Source organism: Podarcis erhardii, assembly GCF_964252035.2.
Source record: "Podarcis erhardii genome assembly, chromosome: 3".
NCBI classification, from domain to species: domain Eukaryota; kingdom Metazoa; phylum Chordata; class Lepidosauria; order Squamata; family Lacertidae; genus Podarcis; species Podarcis erhardii.
In genome coordinates, this window is record NC_138507.1 from 104,768,971 (window position 1) to 104,792,501 (window position 23,531).

A 23,531-nucleotide genomic window follows, 5' to 3' on the forward strand; every position below is an offset into this window, starting at 1 on the left:
CCCAGCAGGTGAGTTCTTCCAGCAATCTTGTCTCCATGTAGATGCTGTTGATTCACTACAGTGCCAGAATATATTCTTAAGAAGAAAATTTATCTCCTGTCAAAGTAAAATAATACAGTTTTTGATGAGGATCCCCTCCTCGAAAACTATGATTTTTTTCATGATAGGGTAGTGGGTTTTTTAAAAATGAAAGTGGTTGACTGATTTGGAAGTAGCTGTTTGAAAGCTTTTCACATTTATGTGTTTGAAAAATACTTATAAGCACCAGCCTGGGAGTGGGATCCTGTCAGATTTCTCTGTAAACTTGTGTAGGATGGGGGTGCAAGGCTTAAACTATAAATTAGGCTTCTAAATAGGCAGTAGTCTGGCCATCATGCTGTGATAAGTAAGAATTAAGCTTTATAAAAACATAATATTTTTGCTTTCAGCCCACAAATGACTAATACAGGTAAACCGTGGGCAGGCAGGCTAGTAAAAATAGTGGGCTAATATTTTTTTCCACAAGTCTACAGTTTGTTTCAATCCACAAAAGCTGCTAGTCTAAAAATTGTAGGCTAATTTTTCACAAGTCTTCCATATGATCACAAAAGCTGCTGGATCACCAAGTTTTACTAGCAAGCCTGTCTTTGAATACCCATACTCATTTTTTGCATATCTAGCATCATGAAAGAGAAAATCAACTTTACAAAACCTTTCTGATTGGGTAGAAATTTTCTGTTTACTGGTGGTTATTTATATGACTTACAGCATACAATATACAATATGTAAAACATATATTAAAACATCAGTAAATAGAAACATTGGGACACGGGTGGTGCTGTGGGTTAAACCACAGAGCCTAGGGCTTGCCGATCAGAAGGTCGGCAGTTCGAATCCCCGCGACGGGGTGCGCTCCCATTGCTTGGTCCCTGCTCCTGCCAAAGGAAAGCACGTCAAAAGTGCAAGTAGATAAATAGGTACCGCTTCGGCGGGGATGGTAAACGGTGTTTCCGTGCTTTGCTCTGGTTCGCCAGAAGCAGCATAGTCATGCTGGCCACATATACGCCAGCTCCCTTGGCCAATAAAGCAAGATGAGTGCCGCAACCCCAGAGTCGGTCACGAAGGTCAGCCATTCGAATTTGTGTGACAATGGTGAGCTCCCGATGCTCTGTCCCAGCTTCTGCCAACCCAGCAGTTCGAAAGCATGCCAGTGCAAGTAGATAAATAGGTACCACTGCAGCGGGAAGGTAAAGAGCGTTTCCGTGCTCTCTGGTACTCGCCATGGACCCGGAGAGCTGTCTGTGGACAAACGCCGGCTCCCTTGGTCTACAAAGTGAGCCTTTGACTGGACTTAACCGTCCAGGGTTCCTTTACCTTTACCTATTGGATAGAGGAACCCTTTTTAGAGAGAGAGAGAGAAGCAGAATGTTGAAAGTTGAAGGTGATAAGACTGTTTAATACTTTCCATTGCAAGTGTTTTTCTTCTCAGAATTAGCTCCATAGCCCCTGTTCTCCCTGTGAGCAAAAATATTAGGGGTGTCTGTATTCACTCCTCCTTGAAAGTGAGGCAGAAGCCAGAAGGGTAGTAATTTCTTAAAACAGCAAGTAAAAAAGAACTTCACAGCTCCTCCCCATCCGTACTCTGCTCCTAATTCCAACCTCCTCTTGCTGCTTTTTGCTTATAAAATAAATAAGTCATGAAGATGGATGTGGGGCTGCTCATCACTTGTAGTCTCAGGGCCATTTTTCAGATTGGTTGGAAAGTTATCTTAGATGGTATCTTTCCAGCTATACTCTGTCATGAAGCCACTGTGTTTTAAGTAGTTGACCTTTTCAGTAGTTAATTGATAGCTCCTTGATTTCTCCCCTGCCAGGCACTAGGAGACAATGTGAGTCTGCTGCCTAAGGCAATTGGAGCAAATTTCATGCTGTTGTTTTGCCTTGATTATAAGCGTTCCCATTTTCTACTGATGTGGATGTGACCATTTTATTTGTTTGTTTTTAAACTACAGTAGTTGGTGAATTGTATGTTATGAAGCTAGCGGACGCACTATAGGTATTTGGGAGGCTTTTTTTTTTTTTTTTTAACAAAGAACTCGGATTCTTGCGGTGCAATCCTATACTTGTTTCTCAGCAGTTCAGCTACTCTCAGTGGGGCTTGCTCCCAGTTAAGCATGCATAGGATTGCAGCCTGATTGCACTTTATTGTCAAGTAGTAGGTGAGTGAACTAGAACATACTTGCTCTCAAATTATTGCTCTCAATAAAGAGGTCATCAAGAGTTCTGCTATGCTTTGCTTGTAGGCTGAATGACCTTCTTGGCTCTGCCCACCTGTTTTTTATTTTAACCATAGCAGATTACAAGCTAGGAAACTTAAATATAGCAGTACAAAAAACATTATTTCAGTGACTCATGCACAGCTTTCTCGTCCAGAGCAGAATATAACTTGAGGTGTATGCACTTCCATGGAAGCAGAAAACCTTCAAGTGGGGGAGGGGGCAGACTGAATATAGTTGTGTTTCTTTCAGCTGCTTTTTGAATTCTTGGACTAACAGTCTGGCTTTAAATCTTATAGATAGATAGATAGATAGATAGATAGATAGATAGATAGATAGATAGATTCATTTGTCCTGATAGCTTTTGGGAAGAGGTCACATAGGCACTAAAAAACTATTCACAGTTGTCAGGTTTCTATCTTGGTTGATAGAATTCAAGCCCTTGCATAGAATTCTGAAACATTGCTTTGAATGCACATAGCATTTATTGAGTTCTCATTCTTATAGATCGAAACAAGAGCTGTAGCTATTTCTCACTTCTGTGACATCATTGCAGCTCATCCAGTAGATACAGGCTGATAATCACTTTTATTTAGTAGTGGAATTCAAGGAAAACTTTCCTTATATAAATAAAAACATCACTTTTTGGAAAAGGTCCTAGAAATAATCATTTTATTATTTTCTGAAATTACATCACAGGTGAGGAACTTCGTTGAAAGATGGTATCTGGCAAAGAATTAGAACATTGTCATATTGGTGCTTACAGCTCTGATCACAGTAGACTGTGTGTGGAAAATACTGTTTTCAAAAAAAAAGTTATGCTAAATTGAAGTAAGAATATTATTGTCTGAGAGAGTTCCTCACCTCATCCTGTGCTGGTTGCCCTTTCCTTCCCTGCTTATTCTTCATATAATAGTTGTTATGTCTCTGCAATGGTGTAATCTCAGTTATCACACATCTAGAACATTGATCATTTTAGAAAAATGGCCACCTGTTGACTGACAGTAAACAAAGTGCTAAACTTTCAGTGGCCAAATTCTTGCCTCTTTTTTTTTTTTTTAAAGCCAATATTTGGTCTAAATTTCTTTTCTGATGAACATGCAGTGTCAATACTTTGTGGGACAGCAGAAGCCAGGTTGCATCTGTTCCCAGAACTGTCATTGCTGGGGACAATTGATGCCTATGCATCAGGCTGATAAGATGCATATCCTTATTTACACTGCTATAGCCAATTTTATCAGGTAAGGATAGCATGTTGTAGGGTTTATATGTGCTCGCCATGATCCCTGTCTCCGTGTAGGAGACAGCTATAGGGCACTTATTGGAGGGAGGTGATGAGCAGTTCTTCCCTTACCTTGTGTGGGTGTGAGTGTGTGCTTATATAAATGTGTGCATATGAGGGTGTACTTGCAGGAGAGTGGCAAAAGAAAATAACTTTTCCCACTCTCTGCCCCTGTGCCTCCTTCAAATTCAGCAAGCACATTCTGTGCCAACTTTTAAAAGTCTGCTGAAAACTTTTATATTCTGTTATGCCCGTGCAGGCAGTTAAGAGTACACCTCCTCCCATACACAATGGCCCATTTATGTTTGTTTTCAATTTCTTTTTGCTTTTCACTTGTTTTTAATTTTTAATGATTTTATTATTTGGCTTTGTGTTTTTATATTGTTGCAAACTACTGTGATATATTATTATGATACAACGGTATATAAACTTTTTTTATAAATAAATGTGGGGCCCTGTGTGTGTGTGTGTGTGTGTATATATGTAATCTAAACACAGACAATTGGGAAACACTGGACAGCGAGTGCTCCAATTGGAGAACAGCCTTTACCAAAGGTGTCATGGATTTTGAAGACGCTCAAACTCAGGACAAAAGGGAGAAATGTGCTAAGAGGAAGGTACGTTTGGCAAACCCTCACCATGATCAACTCCCGCCCCGGAACCAATGCCCTCACTGTGGAAGGATGTGTGGATTCAGAATTGGCCTCCACAGTCACTTATGGACTCACTGTTCATGGAATTGTTCACGGTCTTGTGTTCATGGAAGACAATCTTACTCGACTATGAGTGATCACCAAAGAAGAAGATATATAATAGCGAATTCATTCTTTTGAGTGTGAATCCTTGTGTAGCAGCATCCACATACAAGGAAGTTATCAGCAGATTTGGGAGGGACCTGTGTTTTTTCAGAAGTAAAAAATACCGTATTTTTCGCCCCATAGGACGCACCTAGTTTTTTGGGGGGTAAATGGGGGGTGCTCTGCGCTAATCCCGAAGCTTGGGGCGTGCGGAGCTCAGTGCGCCCCAAGCTTCTGACTGCCGGCAAGGTCTCCGCTAGCCGTCGGAGAGCCGTGCGGCTCTCCCACGGCTAGCAGAGCGCTGCACTAATCCCGAAGCTTGGGGCGTGCGGAGCTCAGCGCGCCCCAAGCTTCTGGGTGCAGGCAAGCTCTCCGCTAGCCCTGGGAGAGCTGGGTCTCCCACGGCTATCGGATAGCTTCCTGAAGCCTGGAGAGCGAGAGGGGTCAGTGTGCACCGACCCCCCTCACTCTCCAGGCTTCAGCGAAAGCCTGCATTCGCCCCATAGGACGCACACACATTTCCCCTTCATTTTTGGAGGGGAAAAAGTGCGTCCTATAGGGCGAAAAATACGGTAAACTATAGGGGGGAAAGACATGGAGGAGAATCCAGTGAAGACTTGAGTATGTTCATTTGCAACACAATACTGAGTGTCTGGGGAGGAAGGGAAAATGGAAAATCTGTGTGGGTGGGGATTCAATGGAGTATTCTGGAAAATGACATGACTGATTAAAATCCTGCAAAGGTACCTTCCGCACTGCAACATTAATTGAAGGTCCCACATGCACAGTTATGTTAGTGAAAGTCACAGCTGTGAGGTCAGGACAAATGCTTTTGTGAGAGGAATGAAAGTTGTGTTTTATTTTCCCAGTTCAGATATTTATTGATTGCATTCACATAAGCGATACTAGACATTATGTTACTTTTATTTTTGTTATATTAAATGTTATTATTCCAACCACTAAATCACACTGGCTTCTAGGGTTCTTCTGCTATGGGGCAGCTGTATAAATTAAGTAGCTAAATAAAGATGAGGAAAGCAAAATGCCACTTAGACAAGGATCTGAAATATTTTCCTTGCAGTTTGCATTTGTTTTATTATGGATTGTTTTATTTGATGTTCAAATGTTTTGTAAACCACTTAAAGCAGTACAGTAAGTAAATAAATAAATAAATAAATAAATAAATAAATAAATAAATAAATAATAAATGCCACTGCAAAAAAGGGTGCCTAGATATACCATTGTGGCAAACATAATATGGGTTTAAGGTGCCATTTGGCGATTAGCTTATATATCTGAGTTTCTAACAGTGCTTGAAATTATGAAATATAATGAGTGAATTGGTTTACTACTGAACTACTAGTGTAGTGGCAAAGAAACTGAGCTTGAATCAAGACTCATACTTGAATTTTGCTTTTGCCATGAACTTACTAGGTGGCCATAGGCACATTCTCAGCCTTATTTCCCCCATATACAGTGGGGGCAGGGGGTGTTTCATAATATTGAAAGCCAAAGTGTCTGCTCTAGAGTCCTTTAGGGTAGAGGTTAACATTTTATATCTAAACCAAAAATACTGTGACTTTGGAAACAAAAACTCTAAAATGCAAGCCAATCAGATTTTTTAAAAAAGGTTGCCCATAGAAGAGTGCTGCGCAAATATTTTGGCATTTTTCAATACAAAGAAAAAGACTAATGTGAATTATTTAAGACATCTTATTTGGAATTATACAGTTCACTGTCAATGTCTTTGTTTGCTATCAATGAATATTAAAATAAACTTTGTTTACTACAGTTAGAAATGCAGTCTTTGAATAAATCAATTGAATTGGAGGAAGTGCAAATGACTATTTAAAAAAACTAAAAGGATACAAAAGTACTGGGTGGTGACGGTTTTACAGGAGCATTCTTTAAACATTTTTACAATGAATTCTATCCCCATCTAGCCAGTTGTTGAATGAAGTTCTTTCAGGGAAACTTCCAGGCATCAATATAAAATAACAGTACTACTGAAAGTTGAAGAAAAACCTTGACCTAGTGGAATCATATTGTCCAATTAGCCTGTTAAACCAGGATGCTAAGCTATATACAGTGGTACCTCAGGTTAAGTACTTAATTCGTTCCGGAGGTCCATTCTTAACCTGAAACTGTTCTTAACCTGAAGCACCACTTTAGCTAATGAGGCCTCCTGCTGTCGCCACACCGCCAGAGCACGATTTCTGTTCTCATCCTGAAGCAAAGTTCTTAACCTGAAGCACTATTTCTGGGTTAGCAGAGTCTGTAACCTGAAGCGTATGTAACCTGAGGTACCACTGTACAGGCATTTTAACAAACTGGTTAAATACGTTTATTACAGGTTATATCTCCCCAGACCAGATGAGCTTTATGCCTTGCTGGCAGATAGTGGTTCCAATGTGACACCTATTGAATGTCATTCATTATAGTAAAAAGAAAGGTAACACGCTTGCGGTAACCTCATTAGCTGTTTACAAGGCCTTTGGAAAGGCCGAGTTCGACATTTTTAAAAGCACTGATACATAGACTTAACATGGGAGAGTGATTTATTAATTCAATTTTTGAAGTATACATTTTTTGAAGTTCTTATGCTGCTGTCAGTGTAATTTTTCTCAACTCAGAAACCCCTATAAAAAGAGGAGTAAAACAAGGGTGCCCTTTGTCCCCACTTTCATTTGCCTTGTCTATTGAACCATTGGTAACAGTAATTAGAAACAATGTGAATGTAGAAAGTGTAGAAAAAATAAAAGTAAAATGCATACTATTATCCTTTTTTTGCCAGTGACATAGCTCTCATGTTATCAAAACCAGAATTGGCATTACCTGAAATTATCTAAGAATTGAATAATTTTGACAGTGGCAGGCCTACACATAATGAAACCAGATATGAAATTATGTATATTGGGGGCCTCACACAGTCTCAAGTTTTCATATGAAGCACTGTGGGAGCTCAAAAGCTGAAATAACTGGGAATATTCATAACAGAAAACTTGTACACTTTAAGTAAAGCAAATTTTGAGCCCTTGTTAGGCAAGGAACTGAAATCCTGGGAGGGTCTAAACCTTTCTTGGTTGGGCCACATTGTGGCTGTGAAGATTTTAATCCTCCCACGTTTCACTATTTCAGGTCCTGCAAATAACTATAATAGGAACGCGGGTGGCACTGTGGTCTAAACCAGTGTTCCCCAACCTTGGGCCTCCAGGTGTTTTTGGACTACAACTCCCATCATCCCTCGCTAGCAAGACCAGTGGTCAAGGATTATGGGAATTGTAGTCCAAAACAGCTGGAGGCCCAAGGTTGGGGAACACTGGTCTAAACCACTGAGCCTTTTGGGCTTGCTGATCGGAAGGTCAGCAGTTCAGATCCGCACAATGGGGTGAGCTTCCACTGCTCTGTCCCACCTTTTGCCAATCTAGCAGTTCAAAAGCACGCCAGTGCAAGTAGATAAATAGGTACCATTGCGGCGGGAAGGTAAATGGTGTTTCTGTGAGCTCTGGCACTTGTCACCGTGTCCCATTACACCAGAAGCTGTTTAGACATGCTGGCCACATGATCTGGAAAGCTGTTTGTGGGCAAACGTTGGCTCCCTCAGCCTGAAAATGAGATGAATGCCGCATCCCCATAGTCGCCTTAGACTGGACTTAACCGTCCAGGGGTCCTTTACCTTTCACCTTTCACCTTAATAAGTATAATGCTTTAACAACAAGTTTGGCAGAGATTATGGGGTAAATTCATTCATAGTGGAAAGAAAGCTTAGTTATGGGTAGTGGCTTGTTTCTGTGCTTTGCTTCATAGACTCTTAGAGCTCCTTAGAAACAGAAGAGAAATTCCAGGGTCCTGCAGGACCTTTCTTTTTAACTTTGGAGTAAGACAGTTTGGCTCCATAATGACTGTGCTGTACTTCCAATGCACAGTACAGTTATGTGAATAACCCCTAGCTCCAAGGTTAGGTGGAAGACTAGGGCTTACGTTTGTGGTTGGTGGCTAGTGGCCCCTGTGAATTGTGGACCCCTGCCAGTTGACATAGCATATTGGGCACCAATATCTCTTTTCAAGCCGTGGTCTGTCAAAGTATATTACGCCTTTACAGTTTCACATTTATTTCAAATTCATTGTTTCTAAGCTGAACCCATAATATCCATTTTCTTCCTGTGTTTTCCTATTGGGCTGAATTCTCTGAACTTGGGAAATCTATGTTCACTTTACAGCCATCATTATCTCAGTCATCAAATAACTACTCTTAGTGTGCTGTCAAAGCCTAATGTGGTTGGGTTGTAGTGGGGAACCATTTTTGTCTGTCTGTGTGTGTATTCTAGATGTTTGTATGATAATCTTAATCTATTATATACTTTTTTAAATAGTTTAATGTATTTATAATTATTGTTTTAAATTTAAGTTGCTTGGAGACCTTTTAGGGAACAGGCATCTAATAAATCACAATGTATGCACTACTCACAATTAACAAGGAAAAACTGACTAAGTGCTGGGGAGGGAGGATGAATGGTGAATCACACAATGGTATTGATTAGACTGACTCAATAAAGAGTTTGTCTTTGAAATGGCCCTGTTGCTAGGGGGAAGCTGCCTGCTCAGCCAATACCTTAATGGAAGGTTGATCACAATTTACAGTTGCAGAAACTAGAAACATTCAGCTCTAGTTTTCATTTTAAGAGCAAGTATTGGGGTAGATAGAAAACCCTGTCAAAGCAGAGCAAGTTTGTGCCATCTCCCCATCCGTTGTGGCTCCCCAGTTAATTTGTGCTCTGTGGGCCTCAACCACACAAAAATGGCATGCATGATACACAGAGGCAGATATCTGGCTGACACCCTGTGCTCCTCCACCTTCTGTAAGCAACTTTGACATGTTGGCAGGGCTGCCTACCTGTGAATTCCCTGACATCACCACCATCATTTTGTGTATCCTGCCTTTCCATAGTTATAACAACGCCCAAGGCTGCTTACAACATGAAAAGATTTACATAATCACAAACACAACAAAAGTCATTTATAAATAAAACACATCAAAAAGTATACAACCAGGCAATTTTCACATAAATCATAAAAGATCTGAAGATAAAGATACAAAGAATTAATACTCATAATAGTGACACAAGCCCCCAAGCAATACCCCAAACCAAGAGTCTGTTCAGCAGCCTCAGCTTTTGTGACTGGAATCAGTCAGGGCCCCACCCTGTCAGGCTAGGTGGGAGAAGTCCAGCAAGACAGGGAGCAGGAATCCCAGGACTGGCAAGGCACCAGGTGATCAATTTTACCTTTGCAGTGCAGCTTGCATTCAAGCAGCTTTGCAAAGGAAGGTCCCAGCCAATAGAAGCGGTGCTTGGAAGTTACAGCTGATCAGCACTGTCCTTCAAGCTCCATTTTTGGCAAGGCATGGCTGCACTCAAAATCAGGAACCCTGAAGTATAGCCAATCACAGTGGGACATGAAGTCACTAGTGATCAGCCTGCGATTAGTACTGACTTCAAGTCCCCCTTTCAACATGGCTCTAATTGGGGGCTTCCGAGTGGAACCAATGCCACCCAAAAGGGGTTTGCATTTGGTGGCAAATCTTAAAAGTACCAAATACAAAACTTGCTTGCCAAGGAGCAATTGGGAGCACATTTTCAGGCTCCCCGTGGTTCCTTTACACCACCCGTGTCTTTATCTTTACATATATTATGTCATGTGGGGTTGATGGATGTGACTTAGGGAAAATAGGATTGTGGCCCAAATTAGGATGCCTGCTGGGCCTAATTAGGCTGAAGGCTCCCCACTACTGCTCTAATGCATAAAGTGACTATAAACAGATACTAGATGAGCATCTGTCAAATAACAGTGTTAAGCGTGGGACAACCTGATGGTGTAGTGGGTTGAGAACAAAATCTGCTGTATTACAATGTTATATCATTTTAATGGCAACTACAAAAATTGCTTACCTGGAAAACTAATCTTAGAAAAGGGATGTATATTTAGTAGTATTTTGATGTTGAGCAGCAGCTGGGGGAGAAGCAGGCAGCCAGCTCAAATGAACAGCCAACTCAGATCACCAACTGCTTTGTGGGTCATCGTTCAGAATTGTTGCTTCAATGTACTTGCAGATTGACAGGAATCTTTTCGCAGAGTTTGCTAATACTTTCAAGAATATTATGGATCCTGTTGTTTTTAGCTCTGCCATTGCATTCTCCTAGCTTTGATATTTTCTACTCAAAAGTCCAGTGTTGCAGAAAGACTATCATTTTTTAAAACATATTTTTTTGTGGTACATTAGTATGAAACTTTCTGCTAGTGAACACCTAAAAAGCTAGTAAGCTGAATTTTAAAAAGTACTAGTCACAGATGATCCAAAATCTCTTGTTCTATAACTTTATCCTTTACTAAAGATGGGAAATCTTTTTTTTTTTTTTTTTATAAATATTTATTAAGGTTTTTAAATATAAAACATAATAAACAATCTTACTTCTTTCACAACAATTTCATCACTTCTTTGGGCTCCCTCACGTCTCCCGCTCCCATTTACATCGTTAAAAAAAAATTTTCCAAACAAATTATCAACTTGTTTACAATCTCATGTCCACTCACACATATAATCTAGCGCTTCTTCCAAAAAGTTTTATATTTTCTTTAGTCTCACTTATCATCAAATTTAAATCTAGTTTAGTGGTGACCAGTTTTTTATAATCTAGCATCCTTCTTAACATTCAACCAAATTACAATGTTTTTGTAAATACATCTTGAATTTCTCCCAGTCTTCCTCCAACTTCTCTTCTCCCAGATCACGGATTCTGCCGGTCATCTCGGCCAGTTGCATATAGTCCATCAGCTGCATCTGCCACTCTTCCAGTGTGGGTAGATCTTGAGTTTTCCAGTTTTTTGCGATGAGAATCCTTGCTGTCGTTGTTGCATACTAAAGATGGGAAATCTAAATGAATATGAATGCTCAGTTTAATTGGGAACAGTAGCTGAATAACATCACCATGGAGGTTATATGAGCATGCATGTTATCCTACATTTTGTAGTATTTCTATCTATTTGCAGAAAAGAAGGCCTATGAAATGAATATTTTAATAAGGAAAGGGTGACACTAATGTTTCTTTCTCAGTTTCAACCTTATACATACACCTGTCCAAAGCCTATCTTATTTCTAAAATTATAACTGAAACCTCTGCACTCCATTGCATAGAATATCATAAAAACTGAAATGTTCATTATAAATAGAAAATCCTAAATATTTTGGGTGTAGAGTATTTAAACAATTTGTTTTATTGTAAGCTACCATGAGGGCTCCATTGGGGTATATAAGGGGGAACGATAAAAATATAAACTTTCCCCCTTAGCTTCTCATTTTGTTAATGAGTTGTCTTAATAAGTTTTCAGAAGCTCATTTTGAGTCTCTATTCATCAGGTGACTTGACTAAAATATTGTCTTCCTGTGTTTGAAATTTAGGTAACCTAATCCATGGGTAAAGTTGGGAACATGTGGAACAGCTTCAAGTACAGATGCCAGAATCTCTTCAACTCTGAAGGTGGAAACAGAAGTGAAAATGTAGATGTAAACTCTAATTGTTCTTCTGTTAGAGATAAAAGTGTGTTTGTTCCTGATCCAGCTGCGCAACGACCCAGCAGCCCTTTAAGGGATGTTTCTTTACAACTGAGTCTAAACCCTTCAAAAAGCTCTGCAAGGAAAAATCAAAACTGTGCCGCAGAGATCCCGCAAATTGTGGAAATAAGCATTGAGAGGGAGAGTGACTTGGGTGTTGGCACAGGAGCTCGACTTGCCCGAAGAGATTCCTACTCAAGGCATGCACCATGGGGTGGGAAAAAGAAACATTCCTGCTCTACAAAAACCCAGACCTCTTTGGATAGTGATAAAAGATTTGGCCGTTCTCGCTTGCAAAGGAGAGAGAGAAGATACGGCGTGAGCTCTGTTCATGACACGGACAGTGTCTCAAGCAGGACCATTGGGAGTCGCTCTCTGCGACAAAGACTTCAGGATACCGTTGGCTTGTGTTTTCCTATGAGAACGTACTGCAGACCATCCAAACCTCTCTTTTCTAACAAAAGGAAGATCCATCTCTCTGAACTAATGCTAGAGAAATGTCCTTTCCCTCCTGGGTCAGATCTGGCTCAAAAATGGCATCTAATTAAGCAGCACACAGCCCCAGTGAGCCCCCACTCAACTCTCTTTGATGCATTTGATCCTTCTGTGGCTTCTACAGAAGATGAAGAGGACAGGCTCAGAGAAAGACGAAGGCTCAGTATTGAAGAAGGGGTTGACCCTCCTCCCAATGCTCAGATACATACTTTTGAAGCTACTGCACAAGTTAACCCGCTATATAAACTGGGACCAAAGTTGGCCCCTGGCATGTCTGAGCTGACTGGAGACGGTAGTTCAACGCCACAGGGAAGTTGCGACCTGGAGGAAGACACAACTACTCTCTGCTTGCAGTCGCGTAGGCAAAAGCAGCGCCAGGTATCTGGAGAGAGCCATAGCCACACCAGCAGACAAGGAGCTTGGAAAGTACATACTCAGATTGATTATATACACTGCCTTGTCCCAGACTTACTGCAAATTACTGGCAATCCTTGTTACTGGGGAGTGATGGACCGCTACGAAGCAGAAGCACTTCTGGAAGGAAAACCCGAAGGCACTTTTTTGCTCAGGGATTCTGCTCAAGAAGACTACCTCTTCTCTGTGAGCTTCCGCCGTTACAACCGGTCTCTGCATGCACGCATTGAACAATGGAACCACAACTTTAGTTTTGATGCTCATGACCCCTGTGTGTTTCACTCCTCCACTGTTACAGGGCTTCTAGAACACTACAAAGATCCTAGTTCTTGCATGTTTTTTGAACCTTTGCTGACAGTCTCCCTAAACAGAACTTTCCCTTTCAGCTTGCAATATATCTGCCGGGCAGTAATCTGTAGGTACACTTCGTATGATGGGATTGATTGTCTCCCTTTGCCATCAATGTTGCAGGACTTTCTGAAGGAATATCACTATAAGCAAAAGGTCCGAGTGCGATGGTTGGAGCGGGAACCAATAAAGGCAAAGTGAACAGAGTTCAGAATCCCCAGTAAGCTCACTAGAAATATGTGCGTTTTTGTGCAAATACAGTATAACTGTGGTTAGCACATCAGTGTTCAGCTGCTGCTTCATCTTCTTTTGCAATATGTACTTTAAGCTTAATGTGTTTCTGAGTGTGTTCAGATGCTGCCTGCTATTAATCAAGCTTAGTTGTGAATATCTCTTGAAACAATATGTTGAACACAAATTCACACATTTTTAAATGCGGGCTTGCAGATTATAATTGTATGGTTCTGAAATACACTATTTTCTTTCCGCAATTCCTATAGTTATTACGCAAAGCAGCCATTGAGTATTTTCTAAGTTCCATTCAATTTCAAGAGTCAGAACAAAGTGAGTTGCTGACTTTTTTCCATTTTTGAACATTTGAACACCAGCAGTTGTGTTCCAGTGTAGTTGCTTTCTTAGTACATTTTAAAGTTCAGTTTTCCCCCCATGACAATTTTCACATTAAAGCTATTCTAAAATGAAAAATCATGAGCAACTAGGGAAACTGCTGTCACCTAGCACTTCTAAGAATTGATCACGTACATTAATGAGCACTTATATGCATCTACTCGGCACCAAACTCTGGTTTTTAAAAGGGCTGTATCCTAATTAAGTATACTTTAGTGTATGATTGTTTGAGTGCTAATAGATTAATCAGCCAACTAAGTTTGCATAAATTTGCATATCACTAAAATAGTAATCATATGCAGGAAAAGGAAACACATACTTTATTTATTTTATAATGATGCTTACATGTGCCTGCTGTGATACCTTGAAAGAGGCATCTCTTATAGCAGTGGTCACCAACCTTTTTGGATCTGGGGGCACATTCTGAATTTTGAGAAGATACCAAAGGTACCAGTTAGAAAATGGCTGCCACCGGGGGGTGTAGCCTAACACATAATGGCTGCCACCTTCAAAAGAGAAGAAAAAGAAAAGAAACGGGAACATAAAATAATTCAAATATGGGAAAATCAGTTCAGGTTTTAAATATATATATATATATATATATATATATATATATATATATATATATGCAGGTTTTGGTGTCCTCGGGTGTCTTCCCGTGTAAAAGTTGGGGTGTCTAGGCGACGTTTCGACGAGGTCTCTCGTCGAAACGTCGCCTAGACACCCCAACTTTTACACGGGAAGACACCCGAGGACACCAAAACCTGCATTCCTGTACCCGTGAAAATCTACGAAAGCAAATATATATATATATATATATATATGTAATCAGAGATAAAAAGACATAAAGCTGACTCATAAGTATTTTTCCCTATCTTTATGGAGAAGAAAATAATAGAAAAACACAGAAAATACAGAAAGGACTCACCAGAGAAGTAGCTGAACAATACTGTTGCAGAGTAGTATGATTTTAAGGCTGACTCATCTACAAGCATCTCAAAACTAGGGGTGTATGAGGAAACAATGATAATGATTTTTCTGCCTTTGCACTAAGCCCTCTTCTCTCCGGACAACCTGGGAGCAATCCCTGTGGGCCAGGCGGGGGGGGGGGGAGGAGTGATAACACTGATGCCTCTGAAATGACTCCATCCCCAATCAGGAATAAGATGGTGATGTTGATAATAACGATGCCTCTGCATTACCCCACCCCTCAAGAATGTAGCATCTTGGAAACAACCAGGAAAATTCTTATCATCATTATGATGTCTCTGTACTGGGCTCCCCCCTTCAAACAACTTTGGGACAATCCTTGCTGTAGGGCATGTAGCAGAGAGAAAAAGGGTTGCCATATCCTTACCCCCTCCCCGAGTTCAACAGAGGCTTCTCTCAAGCAGCTGTGTGGTCCACATGCCGGCAGGCAGCAAACAAGTATGGCAACAATGGGAGGCTTGCCATCTTGCTCCCCCCACCCCACATTTTCAAAAAGTTTCTTAAGCAACTATCTGCAGACTGTTTCACGTGGCCAGCAGGCAGCAAAACTATTCATTCCTGGGCTGCTTCCCCTACTCCAAACGTATTTTTAAAAGCCTCTCAAGTAGCAGCCTGTCAACTGCTCTAGGTGGCTGGCAGGCAGCAAAGTAAATGTAGCTGCAAACCTTCCAAGGACTAGGAAACAAGACAGTAACAGGAAAAGTGCAGGAAGCAGGAAACGGCACCTCTTTGGGACCCTTTGCCTGCTGCCCAAACAACTCATTTATCAGGCACTGCTCTGACTACACTCATTGACTAAAAACACTGCCAGGTGGGAGCAGCCGGGCTGGTTCATTTCACGTCGGCTGCTTAGAAGAGCACCTGCACTTTCTGCTTCATAACTTCTTTTCTAGGATGGCTAGAGTCCTGTGAAAGAAAGAAAGACTTGTGGGTAAAGGCAGCCTGGAGGCACCAGTGAAGGCCGTCTCAGGCACCCAGTTGGCAACACCCCTCCCCCAAAAATCCTACAATATGACTCAGAAGGATGAGTTCCTCTTCTGAGATGTTGCACAGTTTGTGGAAGTGCTTAAAACTTGCACATTTTCTAAAAATCTGCTATACAGTTAATCGGGGTCACCTTAATCAGATGGCTTGTAGTCAGTTGTCTTAAGCATTGCAGCCCTAGTTTTAAAAAAGTAAAGTTTAGTATACACAGTGTTTCAGTAACTTCTGTCTAACGCTGCAAGCCTTCACAGAAGTAAGATTCATTAAATTCATTGGGACTAAACTCCTAGATAAGCGTGTGTAGGATTGCAGTTTAAGTCAACCGCTGCTGGTAAGTCGTGATGATGAACTTGACTCAGCTATAAGAAACCTGACAAGTAGTAATTGGAGCTTTGCATTAACTGATTTTTGAAGGGTTCAAAACAGTATTTTTAACTGTCTGCTAAAAACTAATGGCCATCTAGCTTAGTTATGACTTAAAAGCTGATCCAGAAAAGATAATGTTCTGTTCTGCTTCTTTCCCTCCACCCTACTCAACGCATCATACGTAAAGTTTCAGGCTTCATATAGGTACTGTTGTATTTGTGAATGGTGTAGCACCTTCTTTTGGTAAGTTGTAGATTGTGTTCTCCTTGAGCAAAAAACTTTTGAAACTTGCTCTTTTGCTTCTGGTTCTCTCTCCCCCCCCCCCCCTTTGTGGACAGAACATAACCTGTTTTGTCCTAGTTGTGTTTGCACTAAAATATATGTTGGAGTACAGAGTCCCTTGTTTTTTGCTTGTGTATCTTGTACCAATGACTAGTGCTCCCTAGGTTCTTAACCAGTTGACAGTGACTGTGAGGTAGGAAAACTTCAAAGCTGCGTATACAAGAAGAGTTATACTTGTATGCCAACACTAACCAGTTTATCAATGTGTGTTTTTCCTCTGCTTGCTGTGCCTTGTTACAGCTTTTTTGTGCTAATAAAGTACAGTATTTTCAGTGTTATACTTGTATATTTGCTCTTTTATATTTGCAGAGCTTCTCTTGTAGCAGTTAACCTTTTTTTAAAAAAAAAGCTTTATCTTACGTTTAGTTTAGCTTGCACAAATGTACAATTGAATGATTACTTGACATGTCACCAAATTTAAGCATAAATGAAATTCTCTAGAACACCCAAATACAGATGTTTCCAAGCATTTGGGGCCATTTCACACATTGCATGGAGGCAACTGTGGGTTTTCCGTGGGATACGCTTGACAACTGGAGCAAATCCCAGCTCTCTAGTGTGGATCTGAATGGGGTGTGCTTTTTACACCCACGCATTTGATTTTTCGATGTGTGCTTCTATTGAAGGTGTGTATCTTAAAAACAACAATGTAATGCTTGAAGTGGCCTTTGGTTTTCATTGCAAAACCATAGAATAGTGGGTCTGCAGCCTGCAGTATCTGGCCACTTCAAAAAGGCAATTATATATGGAAAACCCTTCTAGGTAAGAAGTATAAACACTATGTGTACATCATCTCTTGTACACAAGCACAGGTTTTGCCTGTTACACTTGTGTTTGTCCGTACATTTCTTAAGCTAAATATAGATTCTTCACAAGATGCATTCATTCAAAGGCTTTTTGGCACCTTGGAATGAAATGCAATTCATTTTTTATTTTTGCTTTCTTTTATTATATAAAAGAGTCATAAGTTATTGTGCATTATATTTGAAGTTTGACATAATAGCTTATCATTTTTGAAGTGGACCTAAGATCAGGTGATGTTTCTGGATATAATTGGTTAGCTGTTTGCTATGTGTGGCGGTGGTAAAGGGCATTATTTATACCCTTCCTCAGCGCCTGGCAAAACAATTGCATTTTTATTTTTGCACTAATGAGTTTGCAAGGAATGGATTGAATAGATGCTACAGAATCAGTGGTTAAAAAAAGGTTTTGAAATGCTGTTCCAGACATCTTTTATGGTAGATGGCTAGGCTACAATTCTCTAACGTCCTTCCTGGGAGTCCAACAAAACTTGGTGAGTTTTACTTTTGAGGGATCATATATAGGATTGCACTGTAAATTGAGTTAATTTTTCAGTATTGTCCACCTGCGAGACAAGTAATCCATATAGAAACATTTGCCTGGTATCCTATTTTGTGTAATTTTTCTTTCAGAGAAGAACAGAGAGGAAAGAAAGCGTGCATCAGGCCGCTGCATAGATAAGATTCGCATGTCGAGTGCCCCCTGTATTTTAGATATTGGGATGGCGAAACGTGTGTAGCTCACAAGGATTGCTGCTTGTAAGTGTCTGAACCTGGCCAGATTCTTTTTACCAAAGAGGTTGAAGGAACATGTTGCTGCTTATAATCCAAACTAAAACAATTGAACCAAAGTATCTTCAGCATAAGCTATTTGGGTATAATATGCAATGCCAGAGATCATGAAAATGTATATAATTTAGCAGCAGTTACTCATAATATTTTTAATACAGTGTAGTTTCAATATACAGAATTGTCCAAAGTCTGTCTACTTCAACACCAGAAGATCTATATACACCAGAAAGCTATTGAAAGGAGTTTATTTAGACTCGCAGAGAGCACTTTAAAAGGGTTAGTTTGGAAAAATCTCATTGGGCTAGGGCTGAGGAGAACACATAAATGTATAGGAGCCAGCATCAAATCTGAGGTTTCCGGGCATTTAGGATTATCCAACTTTGCATTAATTGTATCAAATGTGCTTTCAAATGTCAGATTTCCAATGTGGAATTTCTTTTTGCTCTGAACATGTAAGTACTTTTCACTAATGTTAAATGTAAGCATGTTATAACTGTTGGGTTTGTGTGTGGGTCTGTATTACTGAATATGCAAACTTTTGGTTTATGAACTGCTCTAAAACTAGCTGCTTACATTAAAATGGAAAAAAAGTAACCAGCATGAAATTGTGCCCAAGTGTACTTTCCCTGCTTTTTCACGCTCCGTCAATTTATGTTAAATTCTACAATGGTTGGGTTTTTTCCCCTGTTGGTGAATGTGTGTTTAGTGTGAATTCCTTCAAAACGATTCAAATCAGGGACTTGGTTTTTGTACTACAAGAAACATGTTAAAAGTGTCATTCACATTCAGTGGAAATAATTGCACTTAATTTGTGTAGGAATTTGTTGCTATTTTACTTGCTGCAGTACCCTTCTTGTGCTTAGCCCAGTGGCTCACAAACTGTGGGGAGAGGGGCCCCTGGTGGTGGGAGGGCAGAATTCATGGCGGGGGGAGGTTCTTGCAGAATGCAGAGCAACAGACAGAGGCCTTCTTCCAGGCAACAGGTTTTAGCATCTCAGCTGCTGCCAAAACTGTCATGCAAACTCTGGAAGCTACAGAGAGATTGGAAACATAGGAATGCTTATGACCATAGCAACTGCTCTGCCTCCTTTCCTGGCTAGCTAACTTTTATTTGTGAGTCTTGAGATGCCTTGTTTAGTTCTCTAATAATGGACCAGTGCCCTGACCAAAAATCCTTTTTATTTTATTTTATTGAAAATACTCATGCACCACCTCTCTGCTATCTCCAACTCTCCGCACCCCCCAGGTAGCTTTCAGTCACACTTAAAAACAGCTGTCATAATAAACAAAATGGACGCGGGTGGCGCTGTGGTCTAAACCACAGAGCCCAGGACTTGCTGATCAGAAGGTTGGCGGTTTGAATCCCCACGACGGGGTGAGCTCCCGTTGCTCGGTCCCTGCTCCTGCCAAGCTAGCAGTTCGAAAGCATGTCAAAGTGCAAGTAGATAAATAGGTACTGCTCCGGCAGGAAGGTAAACGGTGTTTCCGTGCGCTGCTCTGGTTCGCCAGAAGCGGCTTAGTCATGCTGGCCACATGACCTGGAAGCTGTCTGTGGACAAACACTGGTTCCCTCGGCCAGTAAAGTGAGATGAGCATCGCAACCCCAGAGTCATCTGCGACTGGACTTAACAGTCAGGGGTCCCTTTACCTTTAAGAAACATAAAACAGTGAATATAAAGCTAAAAAGTCCAAACAGCCAATAAAATTAATAAATAATGTCACCAAACATCTCAAATGGTGCCAAAAGCCCTGGTGAATCAAAAGAGTTTTAACAAGCACCCGAACATCAGTTGTGTGGGTACCTGACAGATTTTTCTGGAGAGAGAAACCTGACTGACGCATGAAATCAGACATTGGTAGGTGAAAGGAAAAGAGCTCAGCAGTTGCAGCTGTATGCAAAGATAGCATTTGCTTTGCTGTGGGATGTGTGTGTGCACTCAAAGGTCAGGATTTAGAAGGGGGGGGGCATGTCCAGAAAGTTTGAGAAACACTGGCTTAGCTGTATACAAGCCCAGTTGCATTTTGATTGACTTTATTTCTGGTGCTACACTGTAAATTTTGAATAACAAGAAAACGATTAAGGCAGTGCTCAGAAGGCTGTCCATCTTGTGAGAAGGAATCTAAAGTCGAGGCCTCTTCTGTACATGCAGTGCTTCAAAGTTGGTTTTGGTCTGCTATGTACACTTTTTTCCCTACAAGTAGTTAATGTTTTCTTCTGTGGTCTTGAAGCAGATCACACCTCACCTTGTTAATCAGGGCAAATTGGGCATTACTATTTAGTCTCCAGTAAATTAGGGGCCAGGATGAATGTGTTCCTTCTGGAACAATAAACCATTAGCAAAACTTTTCCTCGGATTTTTGGAAGGAGGTTTTCTGCTCCCGCTCTCTGCGCCATGTCAGAAAGAGGTAGAAACAAGTGTGACCTAACTCCTGAGAAGTCTTTAAGAATACCATAAAGTAGGATGTCTCACTGAACTGCAGATACCGTATTTAAAAAACAAAACACAATTTGAGGCTAATGTCACATTCTGTTGATTCTTTTTGATAAATATGTACAATATGCACAATGGTGGTTTTTTAAAAAAATGCAGACCTACTTTGGCTTCTTGCTGCAGGTAAGAATTTGGGCTCAGTTTAATAGAAACCCCTTCATTTTTGTAGAGATCTGATTCCTTCCCCTATAAGGTTATGTTGCTCTAGAGGTGTGGAATCATTATTCCTTCAGATAAGTTAATTATGGATAATACAGCTGGCAAAAGATGACTTCCCTGCCCCACTTCTTTCTGTTGGTAGTTCCCCCTCCCATCAATAATTTTGGGGAGCTTGGGGGGGGGGTGCTGCCAGCAGAGGGTGGCAGGAAGTTCTGCCAGTCTGCTTATGCAAGTTTAACTCTGTTTATAGCATGATGGGTTTTTAACAGCATCGTGCCTGGTGTTTGAACTAGATTGGTACGGTTTTACCACATGGGATTTGCAGTCTCAGGCTGGTTTTGAGGTGTGTAAGATGTGCATTATTGTGGAAGAACTGTGATCTTTATTGTACATGATGTCAGAAAAGGAGATTTTACACTGTTGCATTGGAATGCTAGCCTTATGAAAGCATAATTGCTAAAGGACAATGCATATTTTTTTCTATCTATAAAAGCAAAACTTCAGAAAATACACACACTCACCCACCCAGACTATGCAGTTCTATTGTGAAGTTCTGGCAATAACGTCGTTATGAAATCGTCAGCAGCTCTGATAAGCTACTTATGCATTGAAACTCATTTCCTAATAAACAAATAAATGAAAATAATTAAAGTTGTTTGAACCTCTATCACAACGACAATTTTACTATCGGTATGCTTTATTCAATTGTTCAGGTAGATGCAGTAATTGTGGTTTTTATATTGCTGCTGTATTTATTTATTTATTTTTCTTTTGGTCAAAGGTAAATTTTGAATGGTGACATTTTCCTCTTTCTCCATTTCATAGCTACAGCTTGTATTAAGTCTAAATTTTTGCCAGACATGGCATTGGCCTCCAAGCAATATCACGGATTGCATTGCTCTTTATTCTTGAATACGTAGTTCCATCTAGCACATTTTTAAAAGTCTATGCAAACCACACATACATTGTGTTATTTCCGTAGTGCAGATTTAGGAAAGGATGGCATGGAGGGATTTCCAAAGACTACCAAGTTCATGATGTTGGATGGATTCCAAACTTAATTCCTAGTTCATCGCTCTCTGAGACAGTATACTGTACTAGCACAGTATGGGAGCTAGGCTCTAGGATGGGGAAGTATTTTGCGGGAGGAGATCTCCATTCCATGAATTGTAGAATTGTGGGCAAGGCCACCTAATGATTTGGTGACTGAGCTTCAAGCTAAGGCCTTTTCGGCTCACATTCTCAGTCGCTCCTTTCTGGCAGTGTTTTATGCCAAAATGACATTGGTAGAGAGAGAGCCACTTTATTGTGTACGGTATAAACAATAAAAATATCAAAACACAACTTTGGAGAGAGAATTCTTACCGCGTTGTAGTAATTGTCCAAGATTACATTGGTGTGAAGACCTTAACACAGTAGCAAAGTGGCTTGAGAGTTCACGGTATTACTTAATAGGGTAATTAAAAGTTGGATAATCGCATGGTTGTGGGTAGAGAGGGCATTTTGCTCTGCTACCGCTACCATCGGCAGCAGCTGAACTTTACAATTGGTAGGTGATACTTAGTGATTCCATCTGAACACAGGAACTTCTTGGCAATAAGCAACTGGTCCTTCGTTCAGCATCTTTCTGTTTATTTCATGTCGTTTTTAACAAGTTTGTTCAATCAACTTTTGTTGCCTGGATGTATTAAGGTGCATAACAAGTTTTAAAACAAAGTGTTTCTCTAGCCCTTAAAAATTTGGGATCTGATTGTAAAACACCGTATTTCCTGAAAATTAATCAAGTTATTACTAACAGGTTTTCTGAATAGTAGAGCTGCTGCTGCTGCTGCTGCTGCTGTCCCTTTTAAGTTAAGCTGAGCCTGCAATCCTCATGAAAAAGCCCCACTGAACCCAATAAAACTATTTTGCAGCGAACATACAAAGGATTTCATTGCAAAATAAGTGTGAGGTGATGCACTGTTTGAGCCCGCTATTTCTGTTTGGAAGAATTAACTTTAGTAGCTGGCCTACTTTGATTGCCAAAGTGATCTAGGAAAAAATAATATCTTGCTTTATCATCAACAACCGATTATGAGCCCTACTCATAAAAATAAACTATGGGGCAGCAGATGCATTAACTGCTTTGCTCAGTACGAGATGACGGAAGAGCTGGTGACTGGTGTACATGGCTGCCAAGTTGGTAGAGCCAACTTAAAAGATGCTGGAAAATGAACCTAAGAATAGCACTGCAGGATCAGGCCAAAGGCCTGTCTGTTCTCACAGTGGCCAACCATAGATCCCTGTGGAAAGCTCACAAGCAGGACTCGAGGGCAACGGTGCTCCCTGCAGTTTCCAGCAACTGGTATTATTTATTAAATTTACATTTCAGGATCACAGGACGCTTTACAGTAAAAACAGAAAACAAACCCACAAAATACATAACATCCTCCCATCATTCCTCTTCCATGAATTCCTCTAATCCCCGCTTCAAAGCCAACTGAACTTTGCCACAAGCCGACTGGGATGGCTTTAAAAGGGACCGAGCATATTTATGGAGGAAAATAGGGCTATCGATCTTGGCTAGCCGTGAATGCCAGTTTCTGGGAGAGTGCTGTTGTGTTCGTGGCAGCAGCAGCTGCCAATTGGTACTAGTAGGGCAAGTGGCATTTGACCCTTGAGATGGAGCACAAAGCATTGTGGCATGTAGCCATTAATTTCTCTTAATTCTCAAGTTGGGAGCAACCATTACATCTTGTGGAAGCCATTTCCTTGAGCTATGTAAAAAAAAGATACTTCT

At 40.6% G+C, this 23,531-nt stretch overlaps 1 protein-coding gene across 1 annotated transcript; it reads left to right on the forward strand.

Moving 5' to 3' along the window:
• Positions 1 to 11,802: 11,802 nt before the first annotated feature.
• Positions 11,803 to 19,289, forward strand: SOCS5 (suppressor of cytokine signaling 5; the record flags this gene model as incomplete). The annotated part of the gene is made up of 2 exons (XM_081854790.1): positions 11,803 to 14,402; positions 14,625 to 19,289. The coding sequence occupies one exon, from the start codon at positions 11,803 to 11,805 to the stop codon at positions 13,399 to 13,401; it is 1,599 nt and encodes a 532-aa protein (XP_081710916.1). The 3' UTR covers positions 13,402 to 14,402; positions 14,625 to 19,289.
• Positions 19,290 to 23,531: the final 4,242 nt, after the last annotated feature.